This window comes from Solea senegalensis, linkage group LG17 (genome assembly GCF_019176455.1).
Source record: "Solea senegalensis isolate Sse05_10M linkage group LG17, IFAPA_SoseM_1, whole genome shotgun sequence".
Taxonomy (NCBI): Eukaryota; Metazoa; Chordata; class Actinopteri; order Pleuronectiformes; family Soleidae; genus Solea; species Solea senegalensis.
The window spans coordinates 19,858,151-19,882,410 of record NC_058037.1 but is presented as its reverse complement, the minus strand read 5'-3'; the positions used below and the strand labels follow the sequence as shown (position 1 = coordinate 19,882,410).

At 41.1% G+C, this 24,260-nt stretch overlaps 3 protein-coding genes across 3 annotated transcripts; all 3 read right to left on the bottom strand.

The window, feature by feature from the left end:
* Nucleotides 1-1,756: 1,756 nt before the first annotated feature.
* LOC122783829 lies at nucleotides 1,757-6,319 on the bottom strand. Its single transcript, XM_044048717.1, has 6 exons — nucleotides 6,190-6,319; nucleotides 4,679-5,011; nucleotides 2,993-3,094; nucleotides 2,881-2,909; nucleotides 2,329-2,397; nucleotides 1,757-2,212 (listed from the first exon to the last, which is right to left on the bottom strand). Exons 1-6 carry the CDS (start codon nucleotides 6,242-6,244, stop codon nucleotides 2,150-2,152), a joined length of 651 nt encoding a protein of 216 aa, XP_043904652.1. The 5' UTR covers nucleotides 6,245-6,319; the 3' UTR covers nucleotides 1,757-2,149.
* A 2,769-nt stretch (nucleotides 6,320-9,088) lies between these two features.
* LOC122784431 (proline-rich nuclear receptor coactivator 1-like) lies at nucleotides 9,089-15,203 on the bottom strand. Its single transcript, XM_044049705.1, has 2 exons — nucleotides 14,521-15,203; nucleotides 9,089-12,786 (listed from the first exon to the last, which is right to left on the bottom strand). The coding sequence occupies exons 1-2, from the start codon at nucleotides 14,887-14,889 to the stop codon at nucleotides 12,289-12,291; spliced, it is 867 nt and encodes a 288-aa protein (XP_043905640.1). The 5' UTR covers nucleotides 14,890-15,203; the 3' UTR covers nucleotides 9,089-12,288.
* Nucleotides 15,204-17,232: 2,029 nt separating this feature from the next.
* LOC122783683 (cysteine-rich protein 2-like) lies at nucleotides 17,233-23,574 on the bottom strand. The gene is made up of 8 exons (XM_044048473.1): nucleotides 23,342-23,574; nucleotides 20,173-20,267; nucleotides 19,844-19,901; nucleotides 19,608-19,748; nucleotides 19,374-19,442; nucleotides 19,171-19,265; nucleotides 18,410-18,467; nucleotides 17,233-17,860 (listed from the first exon to the last, which is right to left on the bottom strand). The coding sequence occupies exons 1-8, from the start codon at nucleotides 23,382-23,384 to the stop codon at nucleotides 17,796-17,798; spliced, it is 624 nt and encodes a 207-aa protein (XP_043904408.1). The 5' UTR covers nucleotides 23,385-23,574; the 3' UTR covers nucleotides 17,233-17,795.
* Nucleotides 23,575-24,260: the final 686 nt, after the last annotated feature.

Here is a 24,260-nt window from a genome sequence, read left to right as displayed (position 1 = left end):
GGGAGGACAAACAGACAAAGGGGACACGGGAGGACCGGCAGACAAAGAGTATGCATGACCAACAAGTGAAGGGATTACAGAAGGCTCAGCACCTGAGAGGGATACAAACAAGGAGGACACAGGAGGCCCGACAAGCAAAAAAGTCACGGGAGGCCCGGCAGCTGAGAGGGACCCAAGAGGCACGGCAGGCAAAGAGGACAGAAGAGACCCAACAAGTGGGGAGACAGGAGGCTCAGCAGCCAAAAGAGACTCAAGAGGCCCTGCAGTCAAACAGGACACAGGAAGCCCAGCAAGTGAGGGGGAAATGGGAGAACTGGCAGACACAGGAGACCCAACATGCAAAGGAACCTCAGGAGGGTCAACAAGCAAAAGAGACACAGGAAGACAAGCATGTGATGGGGATAGAGGAGGACTGGCAGGCAAAGGGGCTAAAGGAGGACAAACAGGTGAGTTGGACACAGGAGGCCCAAGAAGAGAGGAGGACTCTCGAAAACCAACAACCAAATGAGGCACAAGAGGAAGGACAAGTGAGGGGGACACAAGAACCCCAGCAGCCAAGGAGCCCACAAAGATCCCAATCGATGACAGATATGCAGAATGATATGGAGAGCAAAATCCATCTGTTTCTTATTATGACAATTCACCATGTCTTTCTATTGACTGGGATACTATCAAGCTTACCTCCCAGGACTGCGGCCAGGCGCATAACGCGACTGGTGGAGGTGACGCAGGAAGTGCTTAATCTTCCAGAGAAGCACACGCTATGCATCACCATGTACAGGCCAGTGGCTGAGCGTGTGGTTAAACAACTGACAAAGACCTTTGGCACGGAAGTGAGAACCTTGCTGATTGAGCCAGATGAGACAGTGGAGGAACGCGTCGCTAAGAGCATACACATACAAACCTGCACTCAGCTGATGCTGCAACCAAACTGCTGCACCATCCCTCACTGGATTAACACGTACTTCATGTTTGTTATTGTTGTATTTGCAGTCACACTAGGTTCCGTCACTGCTTTGCTCCTGATCTAATAATAATTAGAATAGGCCTTTATCGCGTCACAGTTGGTTCCCGGAAGTAACCCTCGAAATTTGCCGAAGCAGTAGACAAACATGACCGCCATTTATAGCTGGACAACGTAGCTCTGTCATCTCCCAAAGGTTGGCCAGGACTGTTAGTACTCCGTAGGCGTAGTTATGGTCAGTAGCGGGTTTCCTGAGCCTCACCGACTGTAGGCTGTTTGTCCTCTTCTCCACAATGGAGATGCTAGCATTAGCCTCTTCGCCTATTCCAAAGTGCACATTTACCCAATTGAAAAGCGACTGGCGAAGTACCCGTGTCTTCCCTCGGCAATTTCACATAAATCAGCTCTTCTGCCCACTTTTTGAGACATGCAGGCTTTCTTTGTCAAAGTGCAAGCTGCACACAAACGTGCCTCCGTGGAGAATATGTTTGTTTGTTGGAAAGTTGTGGTATGGATGTTGAACAGCCCGTTATGTTGCAACAGCACCAGCAAGAGGAGGCAGCCATAGTTTGTCAAGTAACTAGGGTAACAACCGGACTGCAAATACTCTGCTTTGCGATTTACCAGAAATGGGAACCAGGAAGTGTGATAAAGGCCTATTATTTATTATTTCACAGCTTCTTTGCCTTCAATTTCGGACTGCATGGCTAAATGCTTGTTTATATACAGGTGATATCAAGCATTACTCTAAAACTGTACTCAACAACGCAGACACGAAGACTCGGATACATGTTTATTTTATTATTTTTTTAATAGCAAAGTGGTCAGTAAAGGATTCTTCCGAGGGAGCACATGGATGTTCAGGGGTCCAGGTGGGTCGGGGAAAACACAGTTTCTGGATACTCCATCTATCCATCCATTGTCTACAGCTTTATCCTCGACACGACCGTCGCAGCTGGTGCCAATCCCAGCTGGCGTATTTGGCAAAAGGTGGGCTACACCCTGGACTGCAGGGCAGTGTCCAATTAACCCCAACCAACCATAACCTTTTTTTATTGCATATCAAATAATAAAAAACAAAGTAACACAGTGAAGAGGAAGAGATGTGAACCCAAGAAACACAATTCTGACTGAAAATCATCAACAAATTAAAACCAATGAACCAATTCCTTAGTGGATTTTTGTTTAGCTAGTTGACAGCTGCACGACAGAGTAGGTCGCATCATCATCTTTGTGTTTTCTCAGAGCCTGGAAGGAAACACATAAATCATAGACCATATTAAATTCAAAGTATCAAAACAGTTACGTTATTATTGCTACTTGGTAAATTAAAAACATAATTAAGAGTCAAAATGGACGTTTACCTGGGCGTTAGCACTGTTCTTCTGGGTGAAGCTGATCGAGGCGTAGGCCACACCGTCCTCAGGATCGGACTATAGAAGAAAATATACAGTAATAACAACGCGTAAGCATGCAGGTGCGCTCTGTGCAGGAGGGTTGTGGTCACTGCACTACACCACAGTAGTGTAGTATAATAGTATTCATTATATAGTGTAGTCATTTGATATTTTTAATAGAGTTGGTTAGTAATTGTGTTTATTGTGTGTGTTTGTATGCTGCCAAATTTACACCAAAACAGTACAATTTACTGCTTTTTTAGATAAAAGAGATAAAAGTAAATTAAAATTCATTCAAATTTGGCCCGGCCCTCAACAATATTTTTTGTTTCTCATGTGGCCCCTTGGGCGAAATAATTGCCCACCCCTATATATATATATATATATATATATATATATTTATATTAAAAAAACTATATATATATGTATATATATATACATATATATATGTATATGTCTATGAAGTTTCATGTTCTGAATATAGCATAGATTATAAATTTAAACAGCTTTTTGACTCACATCATCAACATTTGTCTGCGTTTTGTTCCCTGAAAAAAAACAAAAAAACCTGGAAGTTTATTCAAACTCAAATTTTAAAAATGAAAAAGTGTCACGTTTTTGTTGTTCTTACCTTTAGTTCTCTTCCACTTCATCACAACAAATACTACAATACAACAAAGTGCCACCGCTGCAACCACAACTACAGCCACAAGGATGTACAACCACCACCAGTCTGGAAAGACAATACAACAATTATTTTTTAGCACGTTAGCACGTTAGCCACAGCTTGGTAGTCTCTTCAGAATAGAGCTTTCAACCAGTCTCTTGGGATGTGGTCGTGGTCGTGACGGTCGTCGGTCATGGTCGCGGGTCGGGTCGCGTGACGGGACGGTCGGTCGGTCGTGGTCGTGGACGTGGTCGTGGTCGTGGACGTGGACGTGGTCGCGTCAGCTTCATTGCATTTGTCTTTGTTTGATTGCATGACTGGTATTTTGTCACCTGGACAATTGGACAAACGCAGTAAACGGTTAAAAGAAAGCAGAAATGCCAGTGAATGACAGCTGGTAATGTTCATACCTGACTTCTCGGGTGTGGGCTGGAGGTTAAAGATGAACTCTTTCTTGGTTCTGACATCAGTCACTTTACATGACAAAAAAGTGGAAGTCAGAGGAAAAATCTGAGATAGTTCACAGGAGGATTTCCCTGATCTCTCCCGGGGTTTGTTTTGATTGGTGTCCATCTTGTTGGACAGCCAGTTCACAGTGTACTCCCCGTCACAGTGTGACTGTGATGACACGGAGCATTTTACCGTCATTTGTTTATCATCTCTTTGTTGAGTCACTCGTGAAGAAGAAGGAAACGTTGTTAGAGAACATGGAACATGAGAACACCTTTATCTGTTTGATAATATTTCTGATTCTTCCACCGCTTTGTCTTTGTGTGATTTTTTGCTTGTCTTCAAAAATGTCAGTTCAGCAGTGCGTTTGCATGCGCGTTAAACATGCGAATTTAGTCGGACGAAGATGGTTATCTGGTTTTCTTAATGTCATGTTAACATGTTAGCCGGACTAAAATGGAGCTAGTCTTAGTCGGACTAACACAATGCAGACTGCTGCATGTATGCACATACACATGTGAGGTGTTTCCATCTTGGTACAGTGCGGTACAGTTTGGAACCGTGAAGCCTTCGGTCAGGCTTGTGTTTCGACTGAGAACAGCACCTTCACATGGTAGGCGGGGCGTGCGCTGTGCCCGATGGCCACGCCGACAGCCAACAACAACACAGTGGACAACAGTGCGGGACACCCAGCAGCTTTTTTTCTGCTGGCTTTGTCTCAAGAAGACGTCAAGCTTTGTCGCAAGGGAGTGCCGTTTTTTTGTCGACCAATCAGCTGACTGTCGTGGGTCTAGCTCCACCCGTAGCATACCGTACCATTACTCTGGTACCACAAGGGAAGGGCTGGTTATTTTGGTACCATTCCTGATGGAAACATAAAAACTATGTACCGTACCAAACCTAACAATTCCACTCGGTGGAAACATGGCGTTGGCGTACTGTGCCAACGTATAAACTGCAGCACTGCTGGTGGAAATCGTCTTACTGACTCCGATTGTCCATCTTAGTCGGACTTCGGCAGTAACTGGACTGAACGGTGCATGAGTGGATGGATGCACCGAGTTTAGTTATTGTCACGTTCACCCTACAAGGAAGCAGCAGAGCCTCCTCTGGAGTTTTGTAAGAATTACAGTTGTCAGGATCTTTTCAAGAACAAATTTTAGAAAAAGAAAAAATAATTTAAATGATGTAAATACTCACTGCTGACAACAGACAATTCTGTCCAAACTCCACCTTCTTGTGTTCCTGATGTGTTGAACCATCTGCAGAAATAAAAACCATCATCCCCGACTGCGACCGTCTTTATGACCAGAGAACAGTTGCTTAACACGTTGAGTCTGTTGCATTTAGATGAGGCGTCTTTGTGGTACTGGTTTTTTTCAAACAGTGCTTGTGTGCTAGTGTTTCCTCTTGAGAAGAGCCATGTCGTGCCACCACATCTGTTCACAGTACTTTTCACATCGCCACAGGACAACGTGACAGTATCTCCAGCTTTGACGAAAACACGAGAACCGTCCACTGTGGCGTCGATACCTGAAGAGAAGCAACAACAGGGTCCTCGCGTCACTACACAGATGTGGCAAAAACACACGACACAACTTTCACGCTGGTTATCGATTTTTATGACTTTCTTGGCTCGTAATATTTGGAATGTATCCCATCATCCAACATACACACAGAGCTTCAGTGAGTAACGATTGTGTCATTTAAATAACATAAATGTGGACCAATCCTTATCTTCATACAGAATCATCAATCACAAGCATTCGGACAGATCATTGCGATCAACGTCAAATTTGGTGAGTTCACTGTGGACAAGATAAGGACTAAAAGTTACCTGAAAGCTTCACTTAGTGTCACACAGTTTTGGCACCAGGGGGCGTCAAAGTTGCAGCTAATTCTGATTAGAAACCTGTTATAAATTCGGGATAGACGATCTGATGGCAATCAAACCTGCTATCGTTGATCAATGTTTTCTTTTTCTCTGAGTCTCTAAAACGCTTCTCAACCTGATCGACAAACACTGACATGTGTTGTTTTCTCAGAAACATCGTTAACGAGTACAATTCATGCAGAAGTTTTTATTTTCCATTGATGCGACGTTGTTTATTGTGTACTTCCGTTTTTTTGTGAAAACAGAATAAAGATTGATCGGAGGTCACCGAGGTCACCGAGCTGATACATGAGAGACTCAAATAAAGTGAGTGGATTGAACACCGTGTTGAGGAAACCACTGAAAAGCTGCTGATCTTATCGTTTGTTGTAAGTGTGAAACAGGCGAAGTGTGGAGAGGAAGTTCACTGTGAGACAGACTTTTTGTAAACCACTCACTCTCCAACACCAAAGTCCATGGAGAACGTCAGCGTTTTGAGCTGTGGTTGAGCTTTTTGGACACTGTCGCAGAGAAACCTCACTCAAACAGCTACTGAACATTTACAGGGTTCATACGTCTCACATACATATTTATACACACACTCTACGTGGTTATGTACACGTTATTATTACATTAAAGGAGACGTAAAGATGGCAAATAATGATGAATCATGAGTTTTTACATATACACATACAGCTTAACTTAAAGGCTGGAAAAGAAGAAAAACACTACAGCAGCACATACTACTGGCTTTTTGAAGACTTTTGATATAAAAGTCATTTTAAAAGTACAGAAAAGGATTAGGGACATTTGAATGTTGGAAAAGCAACGCTCTTACCCGTCACATGAAGCAGGGCCACGAGAAACAAAATGTTTCTGGACGTTGGAGCCATTTGTTCTTCGTCTTTTTTCTTCACGGGGAGCGTTGCACTTGAGAGCTTGTGCCTCACACACACACACACACACACGCTGACCCTTCTTGTGAAGGTGTGACTTCCTTTTATCACCCTGACAATTTTTTCTTCCGTTTTTTTTTACTTTTCAGTTAAGGTGACGCAAGTTAATATGTCAGTCAGTCATCATCTAACCGCTTTATCCTCCACCAGAGGGTCGCGGGGGGTGCTGTGCCAATCTCAGCTACATCGGGCGATAGGCGGGGTACACCCTGGACAGTTCACCAGTCCATCGCAGGGCCACACACACAGATAGAGACAAACAACCATTCACTCTCACACTCACTCCTATGGTCAATTTTAGGGTGTCCAATTTACATAATCCCCACATTGCATGTTTTTGGACTGTGGGAGGAAGCTGGAGAACCCGGAGAGAACCCACAGGCCGAAACGCCACAGCCTATCTGTGGCTTTGTGATTATCATTTTTGAGAGGGTTATGAGCATAAAAACTCTGAGGTCAGGTCTGGCAAAAATGCAATATTGGCATAGTTCCCAAACACGTGCTTCGCTCAAGGGCTCTATAGCGCCCCCTAAGGTGAAAGCAAAGCCAAAATTGGGATCCACCAAATTTCCCGAAACTTGTGGCGCATTTCCACCGGCTCTACTCACCTCAGGTTGCATCTCCACTACAAGAAAGTACCTACTTAACGTGGGCGGAGTCATCACTGCACAGCTGAGTGAAACTGCGGTGACTTGGTTTTATATGCGACACACACACACACACACACACACACACGAGTGACTTTACACCAGACTTCTGTAGTTGTTGGAGATTAACCCACGTTTTTAGGACTGTTAAGTAGTTTTAAGTGATCTACAGTTCGATTTGTGAGTGTGACGTCTCTTCCTGTGACAGGACTCTGGTCGGTCAGCGACCGGCAGTCTCACATAGTATTTACCACTAGCACGCTTGAAACCTCGCCGGAGCAGGCACTAAAAAATAGTATCTGGTACCAGAACAAAAAAGTAGACCAGAACCACGGCCTCAACTCAACATGAAGTTTGTTTGTTTCGACCATTCGCCACGAAACAGGAAGTGCCCTATAACCCTGCCATACATTGACACGTCTGACAAACTCAACCCAACAGGAAGTTGGACAATTTAAATTTAGTCGCCATTTCGCCAAAAACAGGAAGTGGCCTGTAACTTGGCCATACATGGACCGATCTGCTTGAAACTTCACACGTGAGACCAGGGGCCCGTCCTGAGCATTGCTGCATGCCATTGCCTGCAGACAGGAAACAAGTACTTGAAAACCGGACGTGCCCTGTAACTCGATTCATAAATGAACGAAGTCGCCTTAGTGCATTTGTCGTACCAAAAATAAAACATGTCAATTTATATGAGACACATAAAAGGCAAAAACCTATCGAAAGGTTTTGTGGATTCAAAACCATGTGGCCACAGACGTTTGGCGAACTTCGGGCCATGGAAGTTTGGCGATTTTTGACCAAACAGGAAGTGCCCTATAACTTTGATATACATTGACCTCAGAGTGAAGACTGTTGAGACAGTGAGGTCAGGGAACTGCTGCACTCTCTGACTTGCATGGAGGAAGCAAGGGCCCTGTCATGACTGCGTGTAATCTGTTATTATTATCATGAAAAATATTTACAAGGAAGAGGAAATGTGTCAGTGTGCCGCATGAGGCCCACGAGCCCCGGGTTTGAGACCTCTGCATGTGCATCGGTATCTTATTTTGTGAGTGCTTGTGAGAAGCTTTGCGTGTCAAACTCAGCGGTCGCCACTTTTCGACTCTTTTTCTTCGTGCCAGTTATTTCTGTCGCTCTTTCCTGTTTCACCGCGAGAAACAGGAATTTTTCATTTGTTCATTTATCAACACTGTGATGAGGCTTAATCTAATGACAGCGATGTCATCAGGACAGGCCGAGGTAACGCTGCTCTGCCCCACGCACTGTACGCAGCGAGTGTCCGCTGAGGCGGGGCTGGTCACCTCCGATACCGTTGCTGCCAAACTATAAATACGTGAAACTTTCTCGTGAGCACGAGATACTTTATTTCGATGTCCCTTTAGGTGCTCCGTATATATTAAACTCCATGAATAAGAATATTCCGTAAATGCTTTGTTAGAGATTTGTTAAAGTTAAATTCAAAACATCTTTGTTGCTTCCGTGACAAAAAGCACTTTCTATTATTGTGTTTATCGTTGATAGAAGAAAAAACATGCGAGTGACTTAAAAATCCTGGCAAACTCACCGACATACTCAAATATGAAAGTTTAATTTTTTGGGGGTGAAGATGAGCAAATAATTGAAGTTCAGATTTTTTTAGATCATCTGCCAGGGCCAGATACTCATGCTGGCAGCCCAGTTTTGGCCCACGGGCCACCAGTTGCTTTCTTATAAAATGGATATGGACATTTCAGATAATTTGTATCGTTAAATATAACGACGACAATAATGAAGCTCATGTGAAAACACTGCAGTATTTATTTGAGCAGGAAGCCTCGTCAACGGATCAGACTGAGCCACTTGTAACCCTACTACGCCCTCTATTGGATGAAAAGAGGAAGTACAATTATTCTACCTCCCCCTTTTTCCTTCTCATCCTTGTAAAACATTTGAATAAATTGTTTTACTTGTTAAAATAATAATTAGTTCAACATTTAGGGGAAAAGGCAACAGTTGATTGAGCAGGGTGGACGATGTCATTTTAAAATTAGATCAAAATATTATACTACGATATTTCATAACAATATTTTTGACGGGGCACGAGTTTGAGACCTCACTCTTCAAAAAAAACACAAAAACAACTTTGTCGTCGGGGGAAAACCAATATTTTAATTCGATTTTTGTTATTAAAGGCTTCATAAAAACATTTTTCCAAATAGTGAAGTGGAACTAAAACACTGCAATATTTTTGTTTTTTTAAAAAAGGGGAGGGGTTCTTTCCTTTAACAACATTGGTACATTTTTTCCATTTATGTGCGACGTCACAGAAGCTGCCTGCACCATGAAAGAATACATATTTAAAAAAATGTTACATAATTAGAAAATTCTGCGATAAATCCACACCACACTGCTCTCGGAAACATGAATGTGCTCCAATGTCTTGATGTGTGAAAACAAGAAAGAAGTAAAACTATATATAATTTACGCAGATGAAGCTAAAATACGCCTGAAAAACAACAAAATCGTACCGATTTAGAACAGCAGCCATTTTCTTAAACGCAAGGTTCCCACACCTTGGTTGACATTAAGTTCAAGGACTTTTCAAGGTCTTTCTAAGAACTAGAATGTGCCGACGCAGCTTAAGACGGAGGACAGCTTGGACGAGTGTTGTCTTTGTCCATGATGGCGTCCGCTTTTATTGATCTGCAACAATGCTCTGGACAAGTGATTGTCCTTTTTAGGACCTTGGTCAAAGTTTGTCATTTGTCTTTGGTAAGACAGAGATCTTGGTGTTTTCATTTCCCAGGCATTTGCGCTCTCTTTGCTTAACTTTACTCGCTCACTGTTCTGCATGGAGTCTCATGTCAAGACAGTGGACAGCGTGCACCACACCGCTGCGTTGGCCAATTCGTTGCTGCACAAAATCCAAGCACTTTCAATGACCCATTTCTATTTTTTCACATTCACAAACTTTCCAGGACTTCAAGGACCTGTGGGAACCCTGTTAATCTCATCATCATTATGCATCATCGTTATTTGTCCGGAACAAACTGTCAGACCAGCAGTCGTTCACCACGGAGCAGCTAAAATCCAGATCTGTGATTTTATTTTTTTATTTTTCTACCTTGTGCGCACAATATCGATAAAACATCGATAAATATCGCGCGTTTGTTTGCTTTTCTACTACGACTTATTTTTCTCCTGTAGCTGCAAATTGTAACCCAACAGTCGAGAGAAAAAAAAGATATTTAAGATATTTATCGACATTTATAAATAAAAATTAAACAATAATAATAAAAAAAGTCCACGTAAATATATACATTTATTTATAAATATAAAATCTATAACAAATGCTTGGTGCACACAGATTCAAATGTTGCATATAAAACCTGTCGGGACTTCAGTGGATCTGTGTAATATTTAACGACCGCGGCGAATCAATAACGTTATTATTTTACTGCTTAAGTGATTTGTCCAACACAAATACACAAAAAACACATTTTACATCTGGATAATGACGCAAACAATTACAAGGATTCGCAGAGTTTATCCGACAAATTATTCCAGCGCTAATCAAATTTATCGACAGACAACAATGGCACGAGTAATTTAGTTCGGAAGCACGCGGCGTTCACGGGGGAAATAGAAGATGTTTTCTGAATTAACACATTTTTATTATCGAACATTATTTTTTTAAAGAATGGAATGTGTTGACGTAGCGATGCGCGATACTCCCGCTTTTTATAAAACACGAAAAACTCCCGTTTATGAACGATAGAAAAACAACTTGGTGTGAAAAGGAGGCTAAATGTAACATCTTCAGAGTCATTGTCATGGTTAAATGTCTTGTTGTGAGGAGATTAAGGGGCTGACACCACTGCCCCCTACTGTCTTAGCGGGAAACCAGCCTTGCAAGATCAGGGCAGGTGAAGCAGAGTCCTTACGAATCAGGAGAATCTTGCTTTCGAATTTTGCTTCACGGCACTAAAACATAAACAGTCGAGAAGATCAAGGTAGTGAAGTTGTGATTTTAGACGCTCATTGTGTCAGAGCCGGCGAAAAAGACGCAGAGAAGACCGTCGCCAGAGGAAACGACACACGGGTAAACGTCGGCCATTTTAAGAACACAGAAGCGTGAAAGACGGATGTCGACCGCCATGGACATGACTCGTGTTTGCTGGCTCCATTAAACAGTGAGGATAAAGAGGTAGACGATGGACGGATGAATGGACGTTTGCTGTGGCCTCGAGAAAATATGCACTCCGAAACTGCAGGGGGAGCTCTGCAGAGAAAAAGCGCTGCAAAGTTCCGGTTTGATGTGGACGTGCCGACATCAGTGCGGTGAAGTAAAAGAAATGACTACAGTTGCTGGATTACAGACGTTCTGTAGCAGCTGGTTCAGACTTTTCACATCATTCTCATCATCATCATGTTTTACTCCGTTCATTGAGACTTTAACGGCCTCGGCAGCTTCATTTGTCCCTGATGCGACACGAAATTTCCCACCAGCAGGACCCGCGTTCAAAGAAGAGGAAAGCTCCCTCCAAAGTGCTCTCCCTAATCAAAGTGGCTGGTCAACTCGAGGATTCCTGCCCTTTAACGCACGTCTTTTGTTTGTTTTTTTCAGTGCAACTGCGCAAGAAGCGTTCTTTCTTTAACGTCCACTGTGTGTTGCGTTGAAGGATCCGTAGCAAAGTGCCTCAGTTAGCAGGGTGACATTTGAAGCAGAACAAAAATAACAGAAGTAAAAAATAATAAAAATAATAACTGAGTAACAAAACTAAAATCTCAGGAAAAATACACACAGATATACGATATATTTTAAAAAACGCTTGGTAAAAAGTCAATCGCACAAAGGCTGCCTCTTCAAACGTGTCCACGCTAACAAAGTGCCGTCGTCATCAGGTTTTTCGTCTTCTGCAGAACGTAAACACCGATCACGTTACTGTTGGAGACCAAAAAAAAACCCCGGAAGAAGAATATTTGATTAAACACTGACATACACAGCATGTCAGTCACAAGCTGATACGATACACATCGGTATATTGTGTCCAATACTGGTCAAAAATTCTTCACAATGCCAAAAGAATAAAGTCTGTATCATCGGTAACAGTAAACATCTATATCTCCTGACACAGCATGACGTCACCGGAATGTTCACACGTGCAGCAAACGCGTTGGCGTGACGTTGAAATTGTACTAATGTTGATTAAGAAAAGAAAAAAAATCCCTCCGTGGTATTGCAGTGTGTTAAAGGTCAAATTCCATTTGTGGGATTATCATTTTTCTGATTGTTGGCTTTTCCCTTTTCTTGCTGTTGGGTCAGATTAGGCGTGCACCAGGGCGCCGTCACGGCGCATCTTGAACTTTCAGCAGCGACTTTAACTGAACGGCCATTTGCTCTCGGCTCTGGTGGCCGTGGTGAGGCCGGTTCTCTCCGACCCAGTGGCTGGGCGGTTTGGGTAAGACACTGGGTGACGGCGGCTCGCTGAACTTAGCTCCCGCGTAGACTTTCTCGCCGTCTTTGAGGTATTCTGTGGCAGTTTCAGCGGGCGGCGGCGTGCTCGCAGTCTTCACGTTGTTGGAGGCGTGGAGAGGCCTCTTCTGCTCTTGTGACGGTGGCTGGTGAGGAGAGCACGTCTTGTTGGGGCTGCTGTGGTGGTGCTGGTGGTCGTGACGCTTCGTTGCGCGAGGAGCACCGGGCGTTTGGCTCGCAGTCTTGGGCTTGTGGCCGCGGTTGTTGACATTTTGGGACGCGTGGTGGTCGTGTCTGGGAAGGTTGTGGCTGGTGTGTCCTCCCGTCTGTCCGGGCCCACGATCCAATCTGCCACCTTTGGATTTCAGCACCTATAAAGACGAAAGATACACGTTTGTATTTGAAATTCTCATATCTGTTTGAACTCGGGGCAGAAATCTACCTGAAAACCCTTTCAAATTGAAAAGATATAGCGGCACATCAGACCACTGGAAGTCATTATTACAACTATTACAACAACATTGTTTGGCAACCTAAAGCGGTACAGTAAGGTTTTTATCTGAAATTCCGATATCTGTACGGACTTGAGGCAAAAATGTACCTCAGAATCCCTTTCAAATTCAAATGATATCGCCTCGATGCACATCGGACCATTAGAAGCCATTACTACATAGTCCAGCAGAGGGCGTTGGGAGCCCAACTTGGCCTTAGATTCACTTAAGCTGCATTTCTGGTGCAACGGATCTGTTTTGTACAGTATGGTACGTTTTTTTTGCATTTCCATTGGGAAAAGTACCAAAATAACCAGCCTCAACTGTTCCATTGTTTGGGACGATTCCCTTGGGGTACCAGAGTAAAATGGTAGAAGATAGAGAAGATGTAGTCCATTTTCCAAGCTCTAAATATTTTTTATATATTTACATTGTAAATCATTTCTTTGCTCATACATGAAGGAAAAGTCAAACTTTTTGTAATTTTGGTAATTTCACCACCAAACTACGAAACAATATCAGTTAATCTAAAGATAAATAACAAGCAGACACGTGACCCAAAGGCATAAAAAACATGTTTTGTGTTGCAGTGGAGTTGTTAAATCTCACTTGTGGTGATCAAACTTTAATACGTCTATTTCACATTGAACATCATCGGAACTGTCGGGGCAGTGACGTGTTTTGATTATAAAGCTGTCGCTTCCGCTCCCTTTCACAGACAAATTAGACGGCAATAAACAGCCCGCAGCATGTCGTATTTGGTTTTTTTTTGTTCTCCTCTGTGACACAACTGGTAAGAAGGCGGAAGACTCAACTTCTCCGTCACATGGCGGCTTTCATCAGCACCAGGATTAGTAAGTGCGTCACTGCAAAGAGCCTCAGGCACTGCAGTAGATTTAATGAATCCATTTAATTCAAATACAACTCAGTTCTTCACACATATGTGAACACTACTGTGACTAAACAGTATTTTTAACCTGGAGTCAATCAGTTAGTATTTTAGTTTCAAAAACACTATAAAATATAGTTTTTCTACTATATTATACTATAATTAATAGTTTTCAATAGCTTTCTTTGTTATGGAGCAAAGAAACCAGACAATAATATTATTATTATTTATAATAACAATAACAATTATCATTATTATTTTAATTAGTAACAGTAATAAAACACTCAAAATCTGTAATTTAGCCATCAATTAATCGAGTAATTGTTTCAGCCCTAATCTTACTAAGACGATTTCTGAATTATTTGATTTAAAAACATTTTGATGTAGTTTCATTTAGAGAAAACAAAACCTCACAATCTCTTGACGTGCACAGGCAAGATCCACAGCTCCACAGATGTGAATGAAACAAACGAACCAAACTCCACTTAAAATTCTTGATATTTTCAACAATTCCTCGCAGAATGTTGGAGAACATGTTAATTGATTTGTAATATATGTGTACTTTTAAATGATATACAGTTCGGCATTGTTTTTAAATGTGCTGGGTCGAACTTAAAATAAACTAATCGATTAGGAAACGATGTATTTTGATAAATCCACGATAAATATCGTACAGTAAACTTAAACCGCTGTATTGTCGCATTATAAACCGGTAAGTGACTTACGTCTTTCCTGGCGCCCTGTTTGAGAGGATGTAGGCTCAGAACCGTCTGTGTTACAGCAGCAGGTTCGGTTCCGGACTGACTTGCGGCTTTGTTAGAAGTCAGACCGGTCGTGTTGTTGTTGTGGTCGAACAGGCGGATGATCGGAGTGTTTCTCGCGTGTTTCTGGTGCTGATGGTTGAGCTGCTGCGTCGTCGCCGCAGTCGTTGTCCGCAGCTTCTTCCCTCCTTTCTTGAGCAGCATCGTCTGCCTCGCTTTGTTCCCGGTGAGAAACGCATCGCCGCCGCACAACAGCTTCACCATCAGGTTGTTGTTGTTCTCGGAGTTGCCGATGTTCGTTTCATCGCCCGGAGTCAAAGAACCGTCCAACATTTCTGTAAAGTGTCGAACACATAAACCGAGTTGTGGAAAACAAAAATCCCCCGCGGCTCAACGCTTCCGCTAACAACGTAACAGGCTAACAGCTAGCTACGAGCGAACGATTATTCTCCTCCTGCTTTTTCAAAAAGACAAGAATTGGTGGGAGTACTTATATATAATGCTATCGTGTCGCGTGTAAAACAACATACCGTGGTTTAACTGGGTGTACTTCTAAAAATAACACCGACGGACGTTTCACTTCGAGTCCGAAAAAACGGATATAGCACCAACGGTAAGTTAGCTAAAACACAGGTCTGCTTCCGGTTATTACCTTTCAAAATAAGGAATGAAAGGTCACCTGGTAGATAAAAGACCATCCATGGAACATGTACTTGTATAACGGTATAACGGGCCTGAAGAATAAAAGTAATTTTCAAATGTGTGTGTACTTGTTGTTATTAGTTGAGAATGCTAACTCAACATCTCCAACTAAACTGTCTGAGTTTTCTTTTAATAGTTGAAACAGCTAGCAGAATGTCTGCCTGTCCTTCCATTTGTTTGTCTGTCCCTCCATTAATCGTACAACTGTCCAATTGTTCTTTCCAGAAGTTTCTTGAATGAACAGAGAGATGTAAACACGTTCATACCAGTACCTGCATTCGCTTCTCTCTGCGCCATTATTTTGTAGACGTTTCCTCCAAAATGTCTTCATTCTTTGTAGCTTGACAAATCTCCTCTTCCGGTAAGAAGGTTGTTGCCAAACTTCATCCTGTCAGTGACGTTGTTTGTTTGTTTTTTTTATACCTTTTTTTGTTTGGCTGCACCTTCAGAAACACAGTGAGTCAGGTGTCTGGATTGTTGTGCGTGAGGTTGAGACATTTTTTCCTCGAAGTGATTTAAAGATGAATTTATTTCAGGTCCGTGGACAGATTACAACAAGGAATATCCTTAAATTGAAGACAAACGAGCTGCAGAACACATTTATACACTTTTTTGTGTATATTAAATGTACAGAAAACTAGAAAAGTTTATTTTTGTATGCTAAAATAATCCTTTTTCCGTAAAAATAAACTACCATGTCAACCCCAACCTTATTTTAATTTCCCCACGATAATGGGGGAAATTCTACACATGGACCCACTTTATAAAGTTGGCAAAATATTGTTTGAATCACAGTGTAAATCCTGATTAGTGAGTACATTTATTTTGCCTATTGACACAACTGATTTAATTAACACCTATTATATCATTTTTAAATTGGTAAACAAAGCTTTTCCGAGAAGAGATGTTTTTTGTGATTTTTATGCTTGTTATTTAAAACTTAAACACATAAAATTTAAAAAGTGCAGTATAATTTAAAAACATATTTATTCGAGTGCCTGCTTAGCAATGCAAATCAATGGAGTACGAAAAACCCCACACATCCTATATCAAAACGTGCAGTTTGACCGGGAATGGTGTGCTGTGACTTTTCTGAGCGTTTCAAGAAACCATGGTGACAAACATCGCAAAAAAACTTCCACATACAGACAATGGGAAAACAGTCGAAAAGAAAAAAGATCATAACCCAGCCCATTTTGGAGCCTCACAGCGTCGTCACACTTTAACGTAGAGATGCGGTTTTTAAACAAACGTTTTGCACTTCTTTTTTTTGGACTTTTTGGATTTTATAATGAGTGTGTATTGCACCGCTACAGTGCCATACTCTCGCTGAGGTTCATGAAAAATAATCACAAAAATAAAAAATGTTGCAATCGTTGTCGTCTAACTCTGTGTGTTGTTTTCATTTTCATATGACTTGTGGTTTTTCTTAAAATCACCTAAAAGCACAGAGAAACCAAACCTCCAATTCACTCCCATGTTAAAACTCGGCTCTGGAGGTTTTTTGTTTGTTTTTTTAAATGAAGATGAGGGTGATTTTAAAACTGTAATTTCTCTGTCAATTCACACCCGTTTTTCCAAATGTAAATGTGGGAGTTCCTGAAAGCCTTGTGACGCTCACAAACCAAAAATATAATCTGTATCATCAACTGTTCTTGAAATACAACGACTTTAAAAACACATTGCCTTCTCTGTTTTTCACGTGTTTTGGACCAGTTACAGAAACAGGTGTTTGGAACCTCCACAACAAGATCTGGGGCACGTGAGGGTCTGTCTGTCTGTCTGTCTGTCTGTCTGTATTTATTTACATTGGGGGACAGTAAAGGTAAATATAAGAAAAGTTGAAGGTAATGGTTCTATGTTCTGGAGTTTTGGGATAAAGTTTCATTGTGCTATATGCGATTAGGAGAAAATAACATCAGTCGGAGGAAAATCTATTATGTGACATGTTTGTCAGAATAAATATGACACAGGTTTGGTTTCACACAGTTTTACTGTAGAAAATGTGCTCAACCACTTTTTTTCGTCAGACTCTAAACTCTACAAGCTTCACAACATTCAGTAAAAATGTGTCTCTTCACTGCGCCGCGTTCACCTTAGAGAATTCAACACTGACAGTACATACACGTGGCGGCTCGTACCATTTCTACTTCTCTGTGTTAAGTTACGCTGTTTATCAAGTGCACAATCGTGGGGGGGGGACGTGAAAGTCATAATTGGAGGTGGGTACATTATTTGGCAAAGACAACCAAGGAGCTCACACTGGGAGGATATATTAAAGGTTCAGTACAAAAAAAAAGTACAATAATAATAATAATTCCTTGAATTACAATAAGTCCTCGCACACTGTGTGAGTGCTCGGTCCCTAATAATAATATAAACAATGTGCAAATACAACATAAACATGTGAATATCCATCCCTGCGAGTACAGTACGTATCATTTGTCGCCAGGACGCTTGAAGGCAGATCAAAGAGAGAGACGTGGAGGGACCTGGAGGTTGTTCTTCGTCTGAGCTCTAGCAGCCGGGTCGAGTTCTCAAGGCTCCTCTTTGGCTTCAGGGTCGTCGTAGATGTAGCTGCCGACGCCGCCGGTGTTTACGCCTGAGAGACAGTGACAGAGTGTCAGCTTTACTTTAGATTCTTTTTATGCTAAACGTATGTTTTAGATTGTTAGCGATACTACATGTGACTTTAAATTAAAACTAGATCCAGAATTATAGCTCGTTCCATTTACATTGGACATGTGGACGTAAATGTTTAAGGACACTTTAAGGACATGTGCTTTTACAGTCATGGTAAGACAAAGACAATAATTCAGTTTTCTTAATGTCATTAAAACATGATAGTCTGACTAAAATCAAGCTTAGTCTTAGTTGGACTAAGATACCTGGATAATGCGATTCATAGTCCGATTACTCCTGCATTTATACACCTAGTCAGACTGGAGTCGGACTTGTTGTTCTGCACACGCAAAGGAAGTAGAAGGAGACGACTACAGGGGCGGAGTCCTTCGTACGTGTCCGATAAATCGATTTGGGTGTACACTGGGACTCTGCGAGTTATCCGATTGTGTCTGTCTTAGTCAGACTATGACCTTAGCTGGATTAAACTATGACTGTAAACGTACTGAGTGTGCGTCAGAGTTCATACCTTTGGGTCCAAACATCACAGCATAGCAGGGTTTGTGACAGTACGGCTGTCCGTCGTGCTGAAACAGGAACAGAACTGAACTGAACCATCCACGGATAAAAGTCTCTTAATTCTTAAGTCTTTGCTCATGGATATGTAGAAGACCAGAACCAGGAACTGAACCCACAACCTTCCAGTTGAAAGACAAATTGCCCTACCACTGAGCCACTATGGCTTAATCCTAACTCCTCATTCAAACACTCACTCACTCATTCACACTCATCTCACGCACACACTCACTCACTCACTCACTCAGAGACTCACACATTCACTCACTCACTCATTCATTCGCTCATTCACTCAATCACTCATTCAGACACTCACTCGTTCATTCCCTCACTCATTCAGACATTCAGTCATTCATTCACTCACTCACTCATTTGTTCATTCACTCACTCATTCAGACACTCATTCATTCACTCACTTATTCAGTCACTCATTCAATCACTCACTCACTCAGACACTTACTCACTCATTCACTCCCTCAGACACTCACTCATTCATTCACCCAGACACTCAATCACTCATTCAGACAGTCACTCACTCATTCAGACACTCACTTGTTCATTCACTCACTCACTCATTCGCAAAATCTCATAAAAACAGAATCTGAAAAAAAAACCTTGTAAAAGCAGAGCCCTTTTTTAACAAACAATTTTAGGTGAATGAATGAACAAAGATGACGTTTTTCTTTCGCTTGTATAAAGCATTCACTCGCTCACCTCGGCGTGGCTGCCGGGGCTCAGAGTCTTACTGCACCTGTCACAGCGGAGACAAGGACGGTGCCAGTTCTTTCCCAGAGACGACACCTTCTCAGCTGCACACACACACACACACACAGGGTCACCGTGGAGACGGTCACTATGGTAACAGAGTTATTTCTTGGCAAACACAGGAATAATGAAGACACAAGTCATCCGCTCACCAAAATACACCGTCTTGTTGCACCTGGGACAGATGTTGGGTCCTCCAGAGAAAGACGAGAAACTCGCAGCTGTGACGGCAAAAAAACAACAAAAAACTTATTTTTTACGACTTTTTTTAACATTTACAAACAAATAACGTCACAGTCATTATTCCTGAAAATAAAGTGACCTCACTAACGCTCACTGACTTCCTGTTCTTCCTCCTCTTCCTCACATACACATTATTTCCTCACCCTTCACTGGTCCACGCACAGGGGCTTTTCTTTCCCCCTCCCCCTGCTCCGGTTTAGCATCTGTTTCCATGGAAACGGCTGCAGGCGCTTCATTGGCAGGAGCGGCGTACACGTAGGAACCAGCTCCGCCAATGTTGACGCCTGGAACACCGTTAAAAAAAACACTTATTTATAAAAATGTGAAAAAAACGCTCAGCAGATTCTGGGTTTTTCTTCAGTCGGGGGCTGTAGTTCACCTTTCGGCCCAAAGAGGGCGGCATAGCATGGCTTGTGGCAAAAAGGCTTCCCGTCGTGCTGATGGAAGAGTAAGAAAAGACGTCTTTTTTAGGTTTTTACCCAAAGACGAAATGGTGTTTTTACAGCAGTTGGGACCAGAGTCAAATAATGATGTCCACAAATGTCTCGTTTTGTCCACAAACCAAAAGATTTCTTTTGCAGTGGACTTTTAGACGCTGGTCAAATAGATTTACTACTTCTTACAATTAATTGATAAAGTTACATCATTTCTAATAAAATTTTTCATCAGTAGTTATTTGTAGTTGTTGAGTTTGAGAGCTGGTCTCACCTCGGCGTGGCCTCCGGGATTCAGCGTCTTGTTGCATCGTTCACACTTCAGACAGAACTTGTGCCAATCTTTACCTAAAGACGACACTTTTTCAGCTGCAGAAGAAACGGAAACAGAGAGAAATCAGGAATTTCCATCCAAAAAAAGGTTCAAATATAACGTAATAAAAGCTAGCTAAAAAGTCAGTTATTATATTAGTTTATTTCTTGGAGAACGACAAGAGATTATAGTCTCTATGCTAAGCTATTTTAGCATAACAATGCATAAAATAAGGGGAGAAACAACAAAACCTAGCTGCCTGGCCACATTAGCTTTAAAACCTAGCATAAACCAAACCTGAGGTGGAACAAAAGACAAGGACCGGGGACATTTTACTGTCTTAATGCTAAGCTAAGCTAGCTGCCTGTCCATATTAGCTTTTAAACCTAGCATAAACTAAAATATAAACTTAACTAAATATAAGTCAGTTTTGTACTGGAATATTTCCTGCTGGGACAAATGTGGACAAGGACAGGGGACTATGAATCTGAAAAGTTGGACACGACGTCAGTCAGCAAAAATGAACTACCAAACCTCCTGTGAGTCTTAGTCTGACCTCTGACCTCAAACATTTCTGCAAAAGGAAAAAGCCCTTGTCCAGTTTTTCCCAAGTACTTGAACTGTGATTTATCTGTGTGTGTGCGTCTCCCAAAATATCCCACGCAGATACGACGAGGCACTTCCTGTTCAGACTCCCTGACGGCTGGAGCTGTCACTGCGTTATGTGAGAGGACGTCACGCCGGTCACACGGGGGGACAGAGGACTTCACGGTCAACGACGTGTGTCGACATAAGTGTGTCCATTAAGTCACTTATGTGTGACTAATATTTCCATGACCAAGTGGGTTTAAGAAAAAAAAATTAAAAAAATAAAATTAACATTATTCACCAACATTTTGCAAAGAATAATCTAAAATAGGGAGAATTTTGAATGGAATCTGGGGCATGTTTCATGTGTTCAGCTGAGTGAGTGAATGAAATCGCATTTTTTTAATCGTTTAATTCAGAAATCGTGGTATTAAAATCAGGGCTGAAACTATTGTTCGTTTAGTCGTCGTCTGTTTTGATAATCAACTCATGTTTCTCTGATTTTTTCATCTTATTTTCTGGTTTCTTTGCTCCAAAGAAACAAAGAAAACATTTCAGTTTGTTGACAAAAACAAGACGTTTGAGAATGTCGTCATTTCCAGTGTTTGGCGACTCGATTAATCGAGGGAATAGTCGACACATTACTCGATGAACCTTAATTTATTACCATTGAATTGTCAATTTAGGTTGTTTTTATTACCGATAACTTTCATTGATGCGTTGCTGCTTCTATCAATAATCTCAGTTGGGTTATTTGGGGGATTTTGGTGTCTGAAACAGTCTTAGTAATGTACCTTAAAGTGACATGATTTTACTTATTCAGATACAGAGATTAAAGTCAGATTAAAGTCAGAATTCTGAGAAAAAAAATAGAATTCTGAGATTAAAGACATAATAAAGGTGACATGGAATGCTCGTATCACACATATATGTTAGTTATGGAGGTCTACTTACATATATTAACTTGTTTTCATGGTTAAAAACCTCCTAGTCGCTGCAAACGAGACGATCGAAATATCTTTCAGACCAAAACCACACCCCCAGAATGCGGACTGTGTTGTGATTGGCCAGCCAACGAGAGCTTTCGCACTGTCCTGTGATTGGCCAGGTACCTGGAAGTGACGTAATTAACACTATTTTCTCAGCAGTGGCTGAACTGTTTGTTGAGCTTCCGGTCTATGTCCTGATACTTAAGTACAGTCATAATTCTGAGAAAAAAAATCTAATTCTGAGATTAAAGTCAGAATTATGATAAAGATCCAGAATTCTGAGATTAAAGTCAGATTCAAGTCAGAATTCTGAGAAAAAATTGAGAATTCTGAGATTAAAGTCATTCAGAATTATGAGAGAGATCCAGAATTATGAGCAATATCTAGAATTCTATTACTTAAGTAAAAAGTCTTATTAACTGTACTTAAGTATCAGAAGTCATACTTGTACTTTTACTCAAGTATCACTTTAAATGTATTTTATACAAGAGAGCTAAAAGGGGCGTGGTCCTCCTCTAATCTCCAGAGAAATTGAACAGTGCAGTGGATTAATTATTTACACCGTGACATTTGGTGCCATTCTCTTTCTCTGCGTCTCTCACACATAAAAACTAACGACACTGACATTTAGCAAACGTCACTGACCTTTAATCTTATTACCACGTGTGTCCAGTCACCACAGATTAACCCGGTTACCTAGCCAGATTAACCAGATTAAACCGGATTATGAAATGTACGTGAATATCGTGTAGCGTTTCACTTTATAATGTTTACATTTACGTCAGAACTCGGAGGTGACGTCACTCTGGACAACGACCAACCTTTTTTGTCTCTCTCCTGCAGTAACACGTGTTAGCCAGTAGAGGGCAGACTTCACAGTTTAATAGTTTAAATGGTAATAAACAATCATTTATAGCTATACTGGAGCGAATGTTAAAAAAAAAATAATAAAAAGCTTAATGCTGTAATTCGTCTGTAGTCGAAACTCGGAATTAAAAGTTTTAAATTTTTAACAATGGCGAGCCCGAGATACGTTCGAGTCCATGTTTTCTTTTTCACATATTCTCAATTGGAAAACACGGTCAACTGGGAGGCCACGTCATTTTCAGTTTCGATGTCAACGTCAGACGTTTCAGAACGTCATCATGTCAAAGTTTTTCGGAAACATCTTTTGACATTTTTCGAGTTCTCCACACAAACCTCCGATAAACATAAAATGTACTTTTGTTTCTCTCTTGCAGTTACACAGGTTAGCCAGTAGAGGGCACACTTCAAACATTCATAGTTTAAAGGCAATATTTATTAATTTGATTTCCTTTTTATTTTTTGTTGGAGCAGTTGAAATAATCCAACTGCAGACGTTGAGATTATTGACAGTCGTATGAATAAAATAATTATAATTATATTGGATGAAATTTAAATTATTTTTGTTATTATTATTATTATTGTTATGATCATTAATAAAAGTGGTGTCTCTGGTGGAAACACCACAGTCACAGCTGATTCTAACAACAGTCACACGATGACAATGACGATGATGATGTTTCACTTACCGAAATACACCGTCTTGTCGCATTTGGGACATTTTGACGCCATTTTCCGTGAAGGATTCCGTGAAGGAGTCACGAGCAAAGACAGAGACAGACAGACAGACAGAGGTTCGCTTCGTTTCGGTTCGGTTTTACTCTCGTCACCGTCTGAAGCTCCGGCGGCACAGACACAGACTCCGACACAGACACACCTCAGAGGATGAGGAGGAAGATGATGATGATGAAGATGGGAGTGACCGACTTCACATCCTCCCTCAAAGCACCGCCCTCGCGATGACGTCATACAACCCAAAGCAGCAGCAGCAGAACTCATATATTTCAAATGTTGCACGGATTCTGTCCAAAATATCTTCAGACACTGATGTGAGCTGTAAACGGAATATTAAAATAAATAAATAAAAAGAAATAAATAAAAAAATAGTACAAATAAAACGGCATGAAAAAAGTCAGAAGTTTGAGATAAAAGTCATAGTTCTGAGATTACAGACATAATTCTGATTTGAATCTCATAATTCCGAGATTAATGTTATATTAAAGTCAGAATTCTGAGAAAAAAATTTGAATTCATAGATTAAAGTCAGATTTAAATCAGAAATCGGAGATTAAAATCAGAACTATGAGATTCAAATCAGAATTCTGAGATTAAAGTCGGATTCAAATCAGAATTTTGAGATTCAAATCAGATTAAAGTCGGAATTATGAGAAAGATCCAAAATTCTGAAATTAAAGTCAGATTTAAATCAGAAATTGGAGATTAAAATCATAGTTATGCGATTCAAGTCAGATTCAAGTCAGAATTCTGAGGGGAAAAAAAATCAGAATTCTGAGATTAAAGTCAGAATTATGAGAAATATCTAGACTTCTAAGATTAAAGTCAGAATTCTAAGAAATATCTAGAAATCAGAGATTAAAGTCATAATTC